The sequence below is a fragment of the Bombina bombina genome, chromosome 1, assembly GCF_027579735.1.
Source record: "Bombina bombina isolate aBomBom1 chromosome 1, aBomBom1.pri, whole genome shotgun sequence".
In the NCBI taxonomy this organism is placed as follows: domain Eukaryota; kingdom Metazoa; phylum Chordata; class Amphibia; order Anura; family Bombinatoridae; genus Bombina; species Bombina bombina.
In genome coordinates, this window is record NC_069499.1 from 567,204,876 (window position 1) to 567,223,294 (window position 18,419).

Sequence of the window (18,419 nt, forward strand, 5' to 3'; positions counted from 1 at the left end):
CCCAATAGTAATGAATGAAGCCGTGGACTCTAGTCCCCTTTAGATGGAAAACATAAATTATGCTTACCTGATAATTTAATTTCCATCGTGGGGAGGAGAGTCCACGGCTCCGGTGGGCGGGCCTAAATTTAATTTCTCTTCTTGCACCATTTATACCCTGATGTTTCTCCTACTGTTCCTTGTTCCCTCAGCAAAATGACTGGGGGATGAGGGGAGTGGGAGAGGTATTTAAGCCTTTGGCTGGGGTGTCTTTGCCTCCTCCTGGTTGGCAGGTTCCTAATTCCCAATAGTAATGAATGAAGCTGTGGACTCTCCTCCCCACAATGGAAATGAAATTATCAAGTAAGCATAATTTATGTTTTTGGGACAAAATAAATTCTCTGAAAAATATAAACTGAAATAAAAGATTTCATTACATTCGTTTGGAGTATGAACAAATCGGGGATACTTTTTAAAAATTACTTTCTGCAGAATTATTTTGGGTTCTTCCTTATTTGGGGGTTTAAAAGGATGGTTAAACAAGATACTATTTTTATTAAATATTACTGAGGCTTATCTCTGTGACTTCTTTATGACCCTGTATAAAATGGGAACTAAATACATAAGTTGAATGATAACAGATGAAAATCTATTTTGGCCACCAAGTAAACTCTTTACCGTGAACTTAGTATTCTGAATGTGACATTTCACTTGTAAGGTATTTATCAAGCTCTGTTTATGAAGAAACAACATAGGGAAAGACTTGTTATTTGGTCTCCATATTTTAACAAGTATCTACTCTTTTTTGCTTTATTCTGCAGCAGTTGAAGATACAGCCAACTTGCCGCCGTCTCCCCCACCTTCGCCAGCCTCGGAACAGATGGGCACAGTAGAAGAAGGTAAGGGTTTGTTGGGTAATACTTCCTATGTGCACACAAGCTTAGCAGCTTAAATGTTGAAGTACTTGATGTGCATTGTAAAGCAATGCAAAACACCTTGGTTATGTACTACTGCAAACTTTGTCTGTAAATATTTTTTTCTAATTGAAACAAATCTATGGGATATTTAATGAAGCTTTCAGTTATTTATTGCCAAACCTAAGATTGTAAAAATGTGTATATTCGTTCATTTTTCCCCATTTATGTTTCATTCAGATCCCTGATATCTTAACTGAATTAACTGAAGTACTATTGTATGTGTCATATGAGAAACAGAACAAGAAAAAAAGGGAAAAAAGAGGTTTCTTAAGTGCACACCATCTCTAAAACAAATTTTATTGTCCATATTAAAACTTCTACAAAATAACTAAATCATAAGCAATGAAATTGTGTATAACCCATTACCAAAATGGGAAAAGGGAAGAACCCCTACGTAGAAGGTTAGATCCAAAAGCGAGGGGGAAGAGAAAGATGAAGGGCAAGGATCCCAGCCAATTGTAATAAGCCATTTTCAGGATTTTGTATGATTTTTTTTTTTAAATTCTACAAGCTACAAAAAGGCCCGTTTGTAGGTGTAAACATGTAGCTAATTTGAAGCCAAGGTATACAGCTATCTGCTAGGAATACTGAGGGTGGTGGGATTTTTTTTATCTTTCTTTCTCCCCTATTTTTTACATTTAACCGTATATATAGGGGTCCTTCCCTTTTCCTCTTTTGGGACTAAGTAATATATATTTTTCTTGCTTAGGATATAGCTCTTTTGACCAAAATAAATAAATATGGTGTGTACCTAAGAATCTTCTTTTTTCCCTTTTTTCTCTTTTTCTACGGCATATTTGTGAGGGTGGTATCACCAAGTGTATTTTTTACATCTTCAACTCAGATTTGAGAAGCCTCATAGTAAAACATGTCATATAAGGTCATAAAAAGGTCCCATTTCTTAATCATATATATGTGTTAAATGTGGTCATTTTAATATGAAGTACCCATATGAAACCACGTCGTTTTAATTCCAGAAAAGAAACTGTGCTATTCCCTTTACTTGACATAATTGTCCATTTTAAATAATGTCCAGTGTCTTTCATACTCTCTCTTTTTTTTACACCAAGCATGAACACAATACTTTTATTTACCATTGGACAATATGCATGTTAACAGATCAATAGAGTATGTTCCATTATATGTCTAGTCCATGTTTTATGGTAAATTTCTGCATTGTTAGTATATTGTTAATGGGCTATCTCATTATGATACTAGATGATAGCCACTTTCAACAAATTAAATATGGTTCTAGTAGTCATGTCAGCTCTTGAGAGGCTCCACAATTTGGACTCTCTAGTTCTGAATGTCTGTGAAATTGATAACCTGGTCTCTAAAATCTCCAGTAAAAAGGACACCTAAGTATCCAGTTAGAACCGTCATGCATAAACTTCATTTACATGTCTTGTCTGTTATGTCCATGTCAATATATTTTTGCATTCCAAAAGAAGAAACATTTAAGGGTCCTGTGGCTGACAAAGAAGAAGAAGAGAAAGAACAGGGAGCTGAGAGCGGGCCAGCTGAGCCAGTGATCTTGGGATTTAGTAAAGACCAAGCTGATACAGGCTCAGAAGTCCCACAACAACAAGAAGAAATTGTTGTGTGCAGGAAAAGCATAATAAAAAGCAAGACAGAGTCCACTTGCATTATGTTGCCTTCCTTACCAGAGGAAGGTGTGTCTTGTGTAAACTCTGCATGAATCTCTGCCCCCGAGCCAGCTTTTCTCCAGTGCTTCTTTGAGGCTGTTTCATTCTTACACGTTGTCATTATTATTGGCTATGTTGTTGTTCTGCTAAGCTGGCTGCAATCTGTCCAGTATCCCACACCACAGAGGTCTATTTCCTACTGCAACAGTTGACTTCTAGGTCCTACTCTGCCATGATACAAACAATGCTTTGCTGCTGAGCTGATGCTTTTATGTTAGTCTTTCTTTGCCATGTTAGATGTGTTTGCCAGTCACATTGCTGATAACGGTATACTTGTGTTTATTATTTATTTATTTTATTTTCCTATTTAAACCAATTTTTAACTCTTTCCATGTAGAATCTATAGATTTTTTTTTTCTACTTTCCTCTAATTTTTTTTTTTCTGCAGTATTATTTTCCCAATAATGGTCACCTCCTTTAGCATGCCATCTTTCATTCATTGCCATCTTCTGCTGCCATTACTGAGCTATGAATCTGCATTGTCTTTCTTGCTTTGATACTGTTTTATCTTTTGTGTGTGTTCCTGTGTGTGTTCCTGTGTGTGTGTTCCTGTGTGTGTTGGTGTGTGTGCACAGTTAGTTTTAAACATACATATCTATAGGCAATAGATTTAACATTTTAACTGCATTACTTGTTAGTTCAATATTTGTTACATTAGTTGTTACATGCAGAAGATTAGGATACTAAATATATTAATAAAAATCAGTCTGATTCAGAAAAGGAATACAGTTTGTAAGAATAATTCAATGAGATATATTGACAACAAGGAATTTTAAATATTTAGTCATGACAGATTTTTTAGAAGGGCCTTCAACCCCCTTAGGTGCTAAAAAATGTTTAAACATAATTCATAGTAGCCTGTTTTGTATTGAAGTGGTGAAATGCAAGTAATACAACCATAGAATGAACCGCAGATAAGTACAAATAGATCCATCTAGTCTACTTATTTTACTATATACTAGAACACTGGTTTCCAGTGGATATCTAAACTGGAGCACAGGTGAAATAATCAGCTGATTAGCAAACAATAGTTTTTTGTTTTATACCCTTAAAGGGATACTGAACCCAATTTTTTTCTTTCATGATTCAGATAGATTATGCGAATTTAAGCAATTTTCTAATTTACTCCTATTATCAATGTTTCTTCATTCTCTTGGTATCTTTATTTGAATAAGCAGGTAAGAAAGCTGGCCCATCTTTGGTTCAGCACCTGGGTAGTGCTTGCTGATTGGTGGCTAAATGTAGAAAAATTGATAATAGGAGTAAATTAGAAAGTTGCTTAAAATTGCATAATCTGAATCATGAAAGAAAACATTTGGCATTAAGTATCCTTTTAATTCCTGGCATCTTATTATAGTTTCCATGTTTTTTTCACATGCTCTTGAAATTGATTTAAATTGAAATCTAAATATTTTTTCAGAGAGACAAAACCTGGAGTAAAATCTGTTTACAATTTAATATAAACTAAAACAACCATAGCATCTATTGTTTTTGTTCTTGTACTTTTTACTAATACTTAGTGGATAATAGGTAAAATGAGCATTTTTCCTAACACCCAAAGAGCATTAGAAGAAAGTACCTGTCAGCCAATGAGCTTTTGTAGGAAGTATATATTAGCAAAAGAGTATTACTGTAAAAACTGACAATTGCGTCAAACACATAGGGGGATATTTATCAAAGCGTCAACTGATAATACGCTAGAATCTCACGTCGTATTTGACACGAGATTGACCATAGTTAACAAAGCGTCAAGATTGTCAAATGTTGAAATGTGTGATGAAATATACACTCCCGCGATCTCAATCCGACGTAGATCGATGCTTGCGTCATTACAGATGTTTTCGAATTCACATTCGATTCTACTTGACCCTTTTTCCAATTTATCAAACATTTAACAGTTACGCTCGCGTCTATTCCGACGCAGCGTTCCTACTTTTCAATCCGCCAACCTTGAGGCTGCGGATGCCATAGAAATCAATGGGAGTCTGAAAACACAGAAAGCTTATGTTCGATGCTGCAAGAGAATGAAGTATATTACATAATAAAAGTAAATTAAAAACTTTGTTAAAATTGTATACCATTTCTAAATCAAACAATATTATTGCTCCACATTTGGTGCACTAGTAGATATAGGGATAAAAATTAAAAATACATTACTACTTATGGATTATGCTACAAATTTGTCTCTCATTACAAAGCAAGGGGACAATATTATTTCTCCAAATTTATTGCAAATTTTTGCCCCAAACTTGTTGCACTAATAGATATAAAAATGAAATTCACAACATAATATAGCTAACTTCCTTTTAATTTTTTGGAAAAATCTATTTGCACCATGTTTAAGCCATGTAATAAAAGTCCCACTCTCCACTTTGCACCAAATTTAACGCAACACTTTTCGCACCCATTATGATGCAAACTTCTAAACAACCCATACACTAGTGAATTTTTCAACCACTTTTGATTGGAATATGCACAATCACATGATTTATGACATCAGCCAATCTGATTCAAATATACATTTTAAACTATCACTAACGAATCAAATTGCTCGATACATGTGTTATTAATCATTTATCAGAACTTGTAAGTGCTATTTGTTACATTGTGTATTATACTTGGAAAGTATGTATATGTGAAATTAGTATTAAAGATAAACATTGATGCTGACATTACGACACACAGTGTAATATTTTAGACAATGATTTTAAAATTCGAATTGATGTTTGATTAAATATAATCTGCTGAAGCTGATAGCTCAAAGGGATAGCCCACCATTAAACTGCTATGATTCAGATACAGCAGAAATTAAAATCATGCTATTTTCAGTGTATTTTTTCCTTCTGTTGAATTTCTTTTTCAGTAAGTAATGTCATCTTATATGCTAGCCCATTTTATAATACCTGTGTAGGGGTGGTTTTTAAAACTAGATTGCAATCAGGAGGGGTTACACAGGTACAGATAGAAAACTGTCCCAGCGCTTAAAAAATCCATTGATTGCAAATAAATACATAAGATACCCTGATGACATGTTATATTCGCAATTATTCCTGCTCAGAATAATAATACATTTACACTATATACTTATAGTGGTATAAATAAACACAGAGATATGACAGACAACATTGTTTAGAACAAAGAAAGGAATTTAGTGACATGTAAATATGTTTGCAAAAGATTTCTTACATAACACACACACATATATATATATATATATATATATATATATATATATATATATATATATATATATATATATTTCAATCTTGTTGATCAGGACCCGGTGTGAATCCCATACGAACATCAAGAACAAGCAGGCACCAAGAGAAATATCAACCACCTTTATTGTGTCATATAAAACACATTTTATGGTCCTGATCAACAAGATTGCCTATTTGTATACGTTTTTAGCAGGGCACAGAGTGGATGGGTCTGTTGGTGAGTGCTGATCTTTTTGTGTGTATATATATATAATATATATATACACACACATACACAAGTATGTGCAAAGATATATGTACAAATTCTAGCATTAATAATCATTTATATAAAAAAAAAAACATGAGATAAAAGCATAGCATGACTTCTAGAAATACAAATACACATTAATTTATGTGAAAGTATCGTATAACAAATAAATATAAAAATAACTTTCTATGAGATATTGTTTGTTGAGGTATAAATCTAGCTATTTCTTGGACATTAACAGATGAAAAATAAAAGATTAGCTTTAGAGAAATGTGCTTGTTCATTGACTGTAATTAAATGGTATAAATAAAATTGGGAAAAAACAGAATAATCACGACATCGATGACTGTTAGTTAACAACCGTCCGATGCGCATCGCGCCGTACTTGACGCGTGTGTTTTTTATGTTTTTTTTATAAATAAGGGTATTGTATGTGGATCCACGGCAGCGATGTCTGGCAAGTGTATTGACACCGGCGAATGCACCAAGATTGACACTTTGATAAATATCCACCATAGGCTCACAATATGAATGTAAATGTATATTAAAATTAATAATTTCCTCAGACACTCAGAGTAACAATCATTTCTGTTTTAATGTAAATACTTTTACAAAAGGATAATAGAAGACTTATTATTGACCTTTCCATATCTGCTGTCATTGTTTTCACTTGATAAAGAAAGAAAGAAATTATGGTTTGCCTATCATTTCAAGTCTTTTAAAGCTCATCCAGGGTAAGGTTTAATTTCAAGTAATATAGTGATTCATCCTTATATAAATGAAGTGAATGTATGGATTTGTTGAATGCTATGATGTTTGCCTATAAACTGCATTGTTTTGTGTCAGTATGATGTGACTTGGTTAATATGCTGACTTTTTGTTGACAATATGTGCAATTCAATTACAAAGAGACTTCCAATTATGTTATTAAAGGTAAAAAAAAATTATTTTGTTTTTGTGTCTGTACTGCATTAAAGCCTATCCCTTGCCTGTTTGTTCATTTTTTATATTCAGATGTAATGTTATCTGTTTTGGCTTTGAGATCTCCTATGACTAGTTTGCATTCCAAACAAATGAGTGTGCTCTTGCTTTGGAGGTGGACACTGGCTGGATTTTTGTACCAGTGGGTATTTAGGTAATTACTAATTAGTGGGAACAAAGCATCAGAAAACAATGAAGCTTGTTGCTTATGTTTCACCAATGGCACAGAGAACAAAAAATCATAACAATATATAATGTAGAAACACCAATAGGAGCTTTAACATTTAAGCCATATATTTGATTTCAAGTAGAGCAAACGATTTCAACAAATTTCCAATTTACTTATATTATCAAATGTGCTTAATTCTCTTGGTATCCTTTGTTGATGGAGCAATAATGCACTACTGGAAACTAACTGAACACATTGGATGAACCAATGACAAGAGGCAAGTATGTACAGCCACCAATCAGCAGCTCCCAGTAATGCATTGCTGCTCCTGAGCCTACATAGGTATGCATTTCAACAAATGTTACCAAGAGAATGAAGCAAATTAGATAATAGAAATAAATTGGAAAGTTGTTTAAAATGATATGCTTTATCTGAATGATGAACACAATTTTTTGGGTTTCATGTCCCTTTAAACCTTTGTGTTGGCACTAGCGCCCCTTTAAAGTAATGGTTATTGAAATGCCTTGTCTTTTTTATCTTTCCCTATACATAGTTTGAGTTCTTTATACTGTAACCTCAAAGCTGTGGCATTGATATTAGAATATTTTGCCTTCAATCAAGAGAGATCATTGTAAATAGACCTATACACTTGAACTTGCGAATAAGATTTTGGATTTTCTTAAGTTATGTATCACACATATTGTTATTAAAAAAAATTAAAAAATATTACAGATCATGCATATTAACCAGGTTACATTTTATTTTTAACATGCAAATATGTTTGTTTTTCCAAGTTATGCCTTTTTAAATACACATTGCTTTAATCTGCATTCACAGTGCAAACGCTGAATGAATGGTATGCAATAAAACAATTTTTTTATTAATATGTTGTGAAACACAATTGCTTTAGATTTACTTGCAGCCTCGAAGATGGGGATACAAGAACCATTGGATTCAAGTTCATTCTCTACTGAGGCCTTTGGTACTGTAGAACCAACAACCAAGAGTAAGATTGAGCAGGAAATAAAGCAAGATACTTTGACTTTGCATGCTTATGAAAAGGATTTGAAGAAACGTGGAATGGAAGAGCGGCTCCTTTCTCCACTATTAGAAGAATCCCCAAATGCTGGGTCAGGATTGGATTCTCCAAAATTTGAGGCTTTCTCCATAGAACCATGCACACCTACATCACCAATTCTTGAAAAACATGATGTTTTGTTTGACATGTCAAAGGACACAAAAACAATTGAAGAAATCAAAGTTCAGGATTCAAGCAGAGATTCATCTATTGAAGACAAAGATGACCTTGCATCAATTAAAAAGTTGAATGAGGTTGATGTTCATTTCTCTAGTTTCACTTCAAGTTCTAGTGAAACACAAGGATCTGCAAAGATTGAGAGTCAGAGTATCAAATATGAACATTCTTCACATACCTCATTGTCTGTCATAGATACTACTGACAAGGATATTGCAATAAAAATACAAAGAACACCCCATGATATTTCCATAGCCAAAGATAGTCCAATTGATAGCTACAAAAAAGAGGGAGCTATATCAGAAGATGAAACCTTTCATATATCAAGTAAAGAGCAACCAATGGTTTTTGAGAAACCTACTGGACTTTCAGAAGACATTTCTATTTCAAATGCAAATAACAATGAAATCAACAAGCAAATAGGTGATCATGATGATATTGAGATATCACATCCATTTGATGCAACCCGAATTCAGCCTAAACACGATGAAGGTACCTCTCTACAGTCTATAGAAAGTATAGAACAACACAAGGACAGTCTGATGGAATATCCTGATAAAGACACACATGTAGACAGCTCTGTAACTAAAGAGCATACAAGCTCTAAAGTTTCAAGTGAGCTAAGTGAAACAAAAGGTGTTAAAGAGGTATTTGAAACACTTGACACAAAGGATTCCAAGCCAATGGTTTCTGATGAAAAACTGCACCAACCTAAAGATGATACTAAGGAACATTCTGATTCTAAAATATGTCAGGAACAGGATAAGTCAGGAATGTCCACCTATTTTGAAACATCTGCTTTGAAAGAAGAAGCACTTGAAAGTGATACTCAACAAAGCAGTGATTACTATGAATTATCTGATGTTAAAGAGTCTCCTTACGAGGCTTGTTCCATCCCTCATATATCTAAAGAAGAAGAAGAAGATGAAGATAATGAAGACTTGCAGCCAGTTGTTGAAGAGAAGATTAGTTCTCCTGCTCAAGAAGTAGGGTATAGCACACTCACATCTGTAAAGCCACAATCTAGCATTACTTCTACAGACCGAATATTTACAATTGATCCAAATATATATGCAGACAAATCTGAGTTCCTGAACAAAAATAAGGATGATTTGACTCTAAGCAGAAGTCTAGGACTTGGTGGTAGATCTGCAATTGAACAAAGAAGCATGTCGATCAATCTCCCAATGTCTTGCCTTGACTCCATAGCACTTGGATTTAGCTATGCACGTGCTCATGATCTGTCTCCATTAGCTACTGATATATTATCTAATACAAGTGGAAGCCAGGATGAAGGAGATGAGTCTGACCTACCAGCTTCTACACCAGCACTAGAAAAAGCACCTTCTTTCCCAGAAGAACTAGAGCAAGAAGAGGAAGAAGAAGAAAAGGACAATGAAGAAACAGATAAAGTATCAGGGAAGGAAAGATTTGAACTGGAACCATTGTGTGAATCCCAGTATCCTCCTAAAGAGTACTACAAAAATGGCACAATAATGGCTCCTGATCTCCCTGAGATGTTAGATTTAACTGGATCACGGTCTAGATTAGATTCTGAAAGTGCCAGCGCAGATGCTGATCGAAGAAAGTCTGGTGCTTCTGAAATCACTATTGAGGAAAGTAGTTTGATACAGCAAGCAAATGTTATAGAAGACACCCATCTCCTTTTGAAGGCAGACAGTCAGCAAGAAGAATTAGGTTATTGTGTTTTCAACAAATACACTGTACCCTTACCTTCTCCAGTACAGGATAGTGAAAGTTCTGGTGGAGGAATGTCCACCCTTTATGAAGGCCTTGCTGTAGATCCGTCTATAATTGAAGTTAAACTGGCAGCAGCAGAGAAACTTGAAAAAGAGAGACAAGAACTTTCTGGTGAAATTCCTGGAATCACTTTGGAAGATGAAATAGAGAAAAAAGTAGCTGAAAATAATCTTAATACAGTAATAGAAAAGAGTGAAGAGTCAGTAGTCTTACAAGATGCTTCTGAAACAACAGATGTGCTTAAATCAGAAAAGGAAGTTGCTGACAATGTCTTGGAAGGCACAAAGGAGAATCTAGATGACAGTGTCAGTCTAGAACCATGTATTATCCAAGAGGATAAATTAACTGTAGATACATCTCCACTGGAGCAGGAACAAACTAGCACATGTCTTACAGAGACAGATACAATTAAAAAGGACAATTATGAAAACCTAGAGCAAATAAAGATTTCTACTGAGGAGACACAGAGTCATCTAGAGACTAGTGAACTATGTAAGGTGGAATCACAGCATAGAGCTGACTCAGAAGAAGAAAAAGAAGCTGCTGTTCCGGGTAAAGCAGAGGATGGAGATAGTGCAATGACAGATGTCAAGCAAGCAGATACAAATGAAGACATTTCTCTCTCCAAGGAAGGTATCAAACTTTCTGAAAGTGATTTAAAGGAAAAAGGAGGAAAGCCTGACTTGGTACACCAAGAAGCAGTAGACAAGGAGGAATCTTATGAATCCAGTGGAGAGCCTGAGCAAGCTGTAGAAGCAACTTTGGAAGTGTCTAAGAAACCTATTGTAGAAGAATCTCAGATACAAGATAAACTAGTGAAGTCTCCAGATGGCCCACAGGAGTCTTCAGATCCCACTGCTTCTCTGAAAGAGGAGTCTAAGCATGAGAAAACAGATGAAGAACAAATGGAAAATGTAATAGTGTCACAAAATGACCAACTATTAGAGAAAACAGTGGAAAAGGAAGAAGACGAAAAGGAAATAATAAAACCTGAATTTGAAGAAGAAAAAGATGAACAGGTAGTAAATGTGCTAGAGGAAAGTGACAAAGAACTCACACCAGATGTCCCAGAGCAGGAGGTGGAAGCAGAAACAATGGAAGCTGGGGAAGAGACAGCTGTAGAACCCACAGTAGAGGAAATGCCAGTCATAGAGTCTGTTGTCACTGTTGAAGATGATTTTATTCAGGTAGTGCAAACTACTGTGGATGAAGGGGAGCCTGTTGCTCCTTGTGTGAGCTTTGCAAGTTATCAGCCTGAAGAAAGTGAGGAGAAACTTTACACTGAAGAGGAAGAAGAAGAACCAAAGGATGAACCAACAGATGAGATACCTTGCACACCAGCTTCCCCAGAAAAAGAGGAGACCCTCATGACTGAATATCAAACAGAAACACAAGATGATTACAAAGATGAGACCACTATAGATGACTCTGTGTTGGATACAGACAGCGTCTGGGTGGACACACAAGGTGGGTTTGGTTTTCATTGTTAGTAACTAAATAACCTTACAGCATTGTTATATAATTTTTAACTCTAGTTTAAATTTCTTCCATAATATATAAGTTTTTATAAATCAAAATAATAGTAAAAAATAAGTATGATTTCAATGTAGCCAAGTCAGTGCTGATACCTTGCCTTTGTGTTTCATTTTTGGCATTACCATTAAAAACCAAGAGAGGACAAAAAGACACTTTTCAATTTATAACTATGCTTCAATATAGATTAAATTAGCATATTTGTGTCTATTGGACTAAATAGGGCAAACATTTATTTAGAATATTATATAAATTCTAAATAAAAAAGCTAGGTACAATTTATAACCTGCTAATTTACTTTATTCTTACTTTGGGCTAGATTACAAGTGGAGCGCTATTTTAACGTTCTCTCATAAAGGGGCAACTTTGCCCATTTACTGCACACTTTAAATAACCAGCCATTACAAGTGGCTGGTTAATGCCACCATAAGCTCACGGTAGCACTTTTGCGCTAAGCAAAATTAACCAGAGGTCAGACCTCTTGATAATTCAAAAAATGTCCCCTAATTGCCCCCAAAATAATGTGTACAGTTCCTTTATTAATAAAAAAAATATATGAGTATCTTTTTAAATTTTTTTAAAATAACTGCACAAAGTTAGAAAGAAAACGTCACTGAAAAGTGCCTTTATATAGCAGTCTATGGGGACTGTGTTTTAAACGGTAAATATATTTGTATATGCTTAGATACGTTAATATGTGTATGTACATGTATAAACACAGAAATATATATCTTTGTATATATTCATATACATATATATTTTAAATATACTGCCCAACACTGCGATACTTACCCCCTGCGCTGCACTAGGTTCTTTGCCGTGTCTATTGGCATCAAAACGAGGCTCCCATTGGAGCCTATGGAAGCACGATCTCATGAGCTTCCATGCAATGTGAACAGTTTGCTTTACTTGTAATCCCAGCGCACATTTGCAAGTGCCAGTATTACTGAGTGGAGCGCAAATATTGCGCTTGCGGAAGTGCAATTTTGCGCTCCACTTGTAAACTAGGCCTTAAAGGGACAGTATACACTCATTTTCATATAACTGCATGTAATAGACACTACTATAAAGAATAATATGCACAGATACTGATATAAAAATCCAGTATAAAACTGTTTAAAAACTTACTTAGAAGCTGTCACTTTGGCTCTGTTGAAAAGGTAGCTGGAAAGCCCACTGCAAGTGGCAAATAAGACACTCCCCCCCTCCCCCTTCTTTTGCATATGAAAAGACCCTTTACACAAACAGGAGCAAGCTGGAGTAGGTAGTCGAGCGTATTCACATAAAACTTTGGGGCTTGGTTAGGAGTCTGAAAATCAGAGCAATGTTATTTAAAAATAAGCAAAACTATACATTAATTAAAAAAAACAAAACTTTATGGGCTATATAAATAGATTATCTACAAAACATTTATGCAAAGAAAAAATGAGTGTATAATGTCCCTTTAATGTTAAATGCATTTACTTTGGTATCTTCTCTGCACCTTGTAAAGTTAAAAGGATACTGCCACATTCCAGATTTTGGGTTTGATTGACAGTCGGGTCAGTTCTTTCCATGGATTTTTATGGGTTTCTTCAAATTTGAGACTATTCAATTTCATATGAACCTCCAATTTTCAAATTGTTTTAGCAGTGACTTTGGACTACTAACCATAATAAAAGGTAGAATGGAGGGATCCTGGAAACAGTATTCCAGTCTATCAGAAAATATTTTTGGGGATAGATTTTCACATGTTTATACTTAGTATAAAACATGTATACTACTAAACTATGATCACCCAAACATTCATTTAAGATTGCAGTAAAATGTTTGGACATTTATTTAATTTACTCAAAATTACACAAATTATTAATTGCATTAAATTAAAAAACAATTTGCCTACTTGAACTTTTTTGAGACTCTTTCATAGCATTATTATTTATTAATCTAGCTCATTACTAAATAAAATGTTCCTTGCAGATACAGTATTAACTTCATTTGTAGTCTCTGTATAAAGTGTAACTTCTGATTGCATCATTTTATCAATTTAAAAGAATATTAGGTCCCTGTGTTTAAGTATATGAAGGCAATGCATGCATTATAATAGGACTAAAAATCATATAAAATGAATAAAGGAAATATATAAATAAAAATACACAAGAAATAAATGTATTGTTTAATTGCATTAAAAATCGTAACAATATTTTCTGCAAAAATTATATTTTATAGAAAATTAAAATCAAATTGAAATTATGCAGGAAAAAACTATTTAAGGCGTACAGACAGAAATCATAATAAAACGACACTGCGCATGCAAAAAACACTGTTTTCCAACCTCTGCTTTTCATGGGTGTAGACCATCAGGTCTGGTGTATTCCCTAAACATTCCCCCCCTGCACATCTCGCTGTTTTTTTCTCTTAAACTGAAAGGTGGCAAGATTGTGTCAAAATAACTAAAACACTTACTGTGTGTATAAAAATAGAGGCGATTGTAAGGTACTATATGCGGAAAGTAATCTGATCTGAATTGGCTGCAGGATTTAATTTTTAAAGCACACCCCTCCCCCCGTTAACTTCACTCTGCCCAGCATAGTTTCCCTTTCTAGGGAGCTCCATTACTTTCTATGGGAGACATAGAAGGTAAGACCCTTTTTAGATAATTTTCAGTGGGCAGCTGTGTCGCTTTTTCCGTCTCCCCCAGTGAAAGTTTCATCCTCAGTCCCCAGGGCACAGTGGAGTAAAATTAAATCTAATCTGATTTAAGAGAAAATATTTTTTTCACATGTTTTAGCAAATATAGGTAAAAACAATGCTGTTTGAGTTATTTTTAACCTTAGTGAATATCTTTTTTGTCTTAAAAGTTTTTAATTTCATTTAAATTATTTGTTCAACATTTAAAAATACTGTCAAATGTCGTATTTATCTTGTATTGTCATCAACAAAGGTTTTGTAAATGAAGTTAGAACAAAAGAAAAGATTGCTTGCAATAAGCATCTGAGAAGACAGCTTTATAATTATTAGTTTGATTAGGAGAGTGGGCGGGTTGCATTATTTGGTAGACATAACCTTGTCAATACAATAATTAATATTTTCTTGCACTTTATGAATTAACAAAATGAAAGCATAGAATACTGAGGTATCTGTAATACAGATAGTTCTCTGTGCAATAATATGCTTTCTTAGTACATATTGAAGCCAAAAGTGGTTATCTCCACAATATTTTTTTAGGCAAATTTTGTTGAAATTGTACTTACGTTGATGTTATTTTATGATGATGACGTGCAAGTCTGTGGCAACAATCGTATTAAAACAGCCCCTGTTTGCCACATAATGGCCAGAAATTAATGTTGTATTTAAACATTTAGTTTCTCCTCTAGCATTTGCCAATTAAAGGGACAGTAAACACCAGCATTTTTGTTGTTTAAAAAGGTAGATAATCCCTTTATTACCCATTCCCCAATTTTGCATAACCAACACAGTTATAATAATATACTTTTTACCTCTGTGATTACATTGTATCTATGCCTCTGCAAACTGCCCCCTTATTTCAGATCTTTTGACAGACTTGCATTTTTAGCCAATCAGTGCTGACTCCTAGGAGCTTCACGTGCCTGACCTCAATGTTATCTATATGAAACACATTAACTAATGCCCTCTAGTGGTGAAAAACTGTCAAAATGCTTTCAGATTAGAGGCAGTCTTCAAGGTCTAAGAAATTATCACATGAACCTCCTAGATTTAGTACTGTTTATGACTAGTACTGCTGTTGAGGCAGGTTAGTCATTAGAAAAAAGAATGCTTTTATGCACTGTAATAATATTTATTTCAGTAATTTAAATAAGTTACTGTGCCTTGAACAACTTGAGAAACATTGTACGTTAAAAATTAACTTTTATTAATCACTTTTTTTTAAAAAGACAGCTTTGATGGATGATAATGCTGCCCTGGAGATTTAAAAACACACTCACTGTGCTACGTGAGAAAACAGCATGTTATGATTATGCTACAGAAGTAGAACTGGTAGTACTTAGAGCAGTAGATTGTAACTGAGAAATATTCTCAAGAGCTAGTATGGAGAGCTATAGTCTCTTGGTCCTATGTTGCTCTTTATAGTATCTGGATTGCTTTTCTCATATTTGTGATTGAGAGTCTTTGTATTATAAAAAATATATATTAACGTTATACTGTTGCCCTTGAACTTGGCAATCTAAGACTGCTAATATATGTTGGTGCTTAAAGTGTAAGTACTGACTAAGGTGGCAGCTTACACTGGATAGATATAACAATCTTGCTGCTTTAGGTTATTTTATGCATCACCAAACAGTAGAAAATAGGTACTGAAACAGTTTTTTAGAGATGAGAGGTCTTGTTTAAAGGCTATCCCCTCTGTAAAATATCATAAGTTATGATATAGCATCTATTAATCTTATAACATAATGTTAGTGGAATACTGCCTAGGGAGTGATCTGAACCCTGCAGGGTATACAATAAATTTTATACCAAGAGCCAGTATATGTGAACACCTCTGGCTGCACAATGCTAATAATTATGTTACTTCTGTATGATATAAATGTAAGATTCCTTATATTACGGTCATATACAGATTGTATTATTTTTTCTAAAGCTATGTATAGCCTGGTATGTTATGGTTTTAAATGAAAAGCTGGTTCTTAGAAGCATTAGTAGTTAACCCTGTGATTCAGTCAGAGAAAGACTGATACCTAAGGCTGTAAACAATTTCCACTACATGAAATCAGGTATCCGACTGTTTGCTCAATATTAAGTGCCTAATCTGAATTATATTGTATTAGGTATCCTGTATATACTATGTTTGACAAGCACAAAGCGTGCCTGCTAAGTAACAATACACCCTGTAGTTCAATTAGCCGTAGTCAGCGTAAGCACCAAACTTTAACAACTTCTACTTCCTTTTAAATTAAACGTTTATCGCATGCTGTTATTTTAAATTTTAACCACTAGTGAGGCCAGTTAAAAATTGAGGAGACCCCTGACGCGGCGTTTCTCTAACGCTTCCTCAGAGGGGTTACATTTAGCTTTCAACTAAGAATACCAAGGGAACAAAGCAAAGTTGGTAATAAAAGTAAATTGGAAAGTTGTTTAAAATTACATGCCCTATTTAAATCTTGAAAGATTTTTTTTACTTTACTGTCCCTTTAAGTTAAATCCCTTTGAATTCTAGAAATACATTGCCCATTTTCTTGAATTATACTCTTTTACTATTTGATTTTCCTATATCTGGGGTTGCAGAATCCACCTAGTATATTAAGCATGTCTCTTGGTATTGCTGCCACCTCTGGTGCTCTGCTGATTGTTTCTAACCCATAGATGATGAGAGAACTGAAGCAATTGAGATCATCCCCAAGGAAGAGAAAGCAGACAGAGAATTGCAGAAAGCTCTCGTGGAGAGACATAGAAAGGAAAAACATATCAAAACTAGCCGTGGTCGAACATCTACCCCTGAGAGGAAAATAGTCCGAAAGGAACCAAGTGCAACCTCCAGAGATGAAGTGAAAAGGAAAAAAGGTCCATCATTAATTCACCATTTATCTCATTTTAACAAACAAGATGACAAACTCTTATGTATTTTGATGATTAACTTCAATGTTGTATGTCTATGCTGTGTGTGTTTTACACCTATGTTTCATCCCCCCTGACTTGTACTCTCTCTCTCTCTTTCTCCCTTTCTTTCTCTTCCTCCTTTTTATATCTAGCTGTACTTAAGAAAGCTGAAATGTCTAAAAAAACAGATGCTCAGCCTCACTCTCCCTCCAGGAAAATAATTTTAAAACCCGCCGTCAAACAGCCTAGACCGGCTCATCTGACTTGCGTGAGGAGGAAGCCGGCAGGTGACTGATTGTTCCGTTTTTTTGCAGATGTGGCTGGCAAACATTCTCTTTTTCTTTAATTTCCATGTTGCATTGCTTGCAAATCTCATCATTGCAAAAGTTCTCTTTTTTTTCTTATTTATTTTTCTTTGGAGAATTTCCAGGCTTCATGACAACAAAATGTCCACAGCTGTAAACTCTTCTTTTTTTTTTGTTTGTTTTTATTGTGTTGCTTTTTATTTCTTTTTCTGTGCTATTGGTTTGTTGATTTATGGATTCTTGTTCATTTCTTTGCAGACCTCATGATCACATTCGCTTGCGAGAGCCATAAGATTGCATTGGTTGTATCATGGCATAGTGACTTAGTGCTATCTTAGAAGTTTGTATTTCCATGTCTCTGTTCTGGTGGAAGCATCATGACCGATTGCAGCCCATGGTACACATTTTCCATTGATTTGCTTCTGTCTCATGCATTAAGCACATCAAGTTTTATCTTTCTTTTTTTTTTTTTTGTGTTACTTAAGGGGAGTAGCAATGCATACCTGTCAAGGTAAAACCTTTGTAGAGGACTTACAAAAATAAAAATAAAATCTTCTGGTTCCTCTTAAAGGTATTACATACTGCAAACTATCTACTTTCTCCATAATTACTTCTATGGTACATATCTTAGGAGTTGGTTAACCATTTATCTAATATAGATGCATGTTTAAGAAATATCCAGAATGCCTGTTATTGGTGCATTATAACTGTTTTGAGTATTTTGGT

At 34.5% G+C, this 18,419-nt stretch overlaps 1 protein-coding gene across 1 annotated transcript in view; it reads left to right on the forward strand.

Moving 5' to 3' along the window:
- The window catches only part of MAP2 (microtubule associated protein 2), a 237,659-nt gene that overhangs the window by 172,487 nt on the left and 46,753 nt on the right, over positions 1-18,419 (forward strand). Inside the window, exons 5-9 of the mRNA XM_053698776.1 lie at positions 801-878; positions 2,405-2,629; positions 8,191-11,763; positions 17,155-17,352; positions 17,541-17,675. Of these exons, the coding sequence (XP_053554751.1) occupies positions 801-878; positions 2,405-2,629; positions 8,191-11,763; positions 17,155-17,352; positions 17,541-17,675 (4,209 nt within the window). The remainder of the gene's footprint in view (positions 1-800; positions 879-2,404; positions 2,630-8,190; positions 11,764-17,154; positions 17,353-17,540; positions 17,676-18,419) is intronic.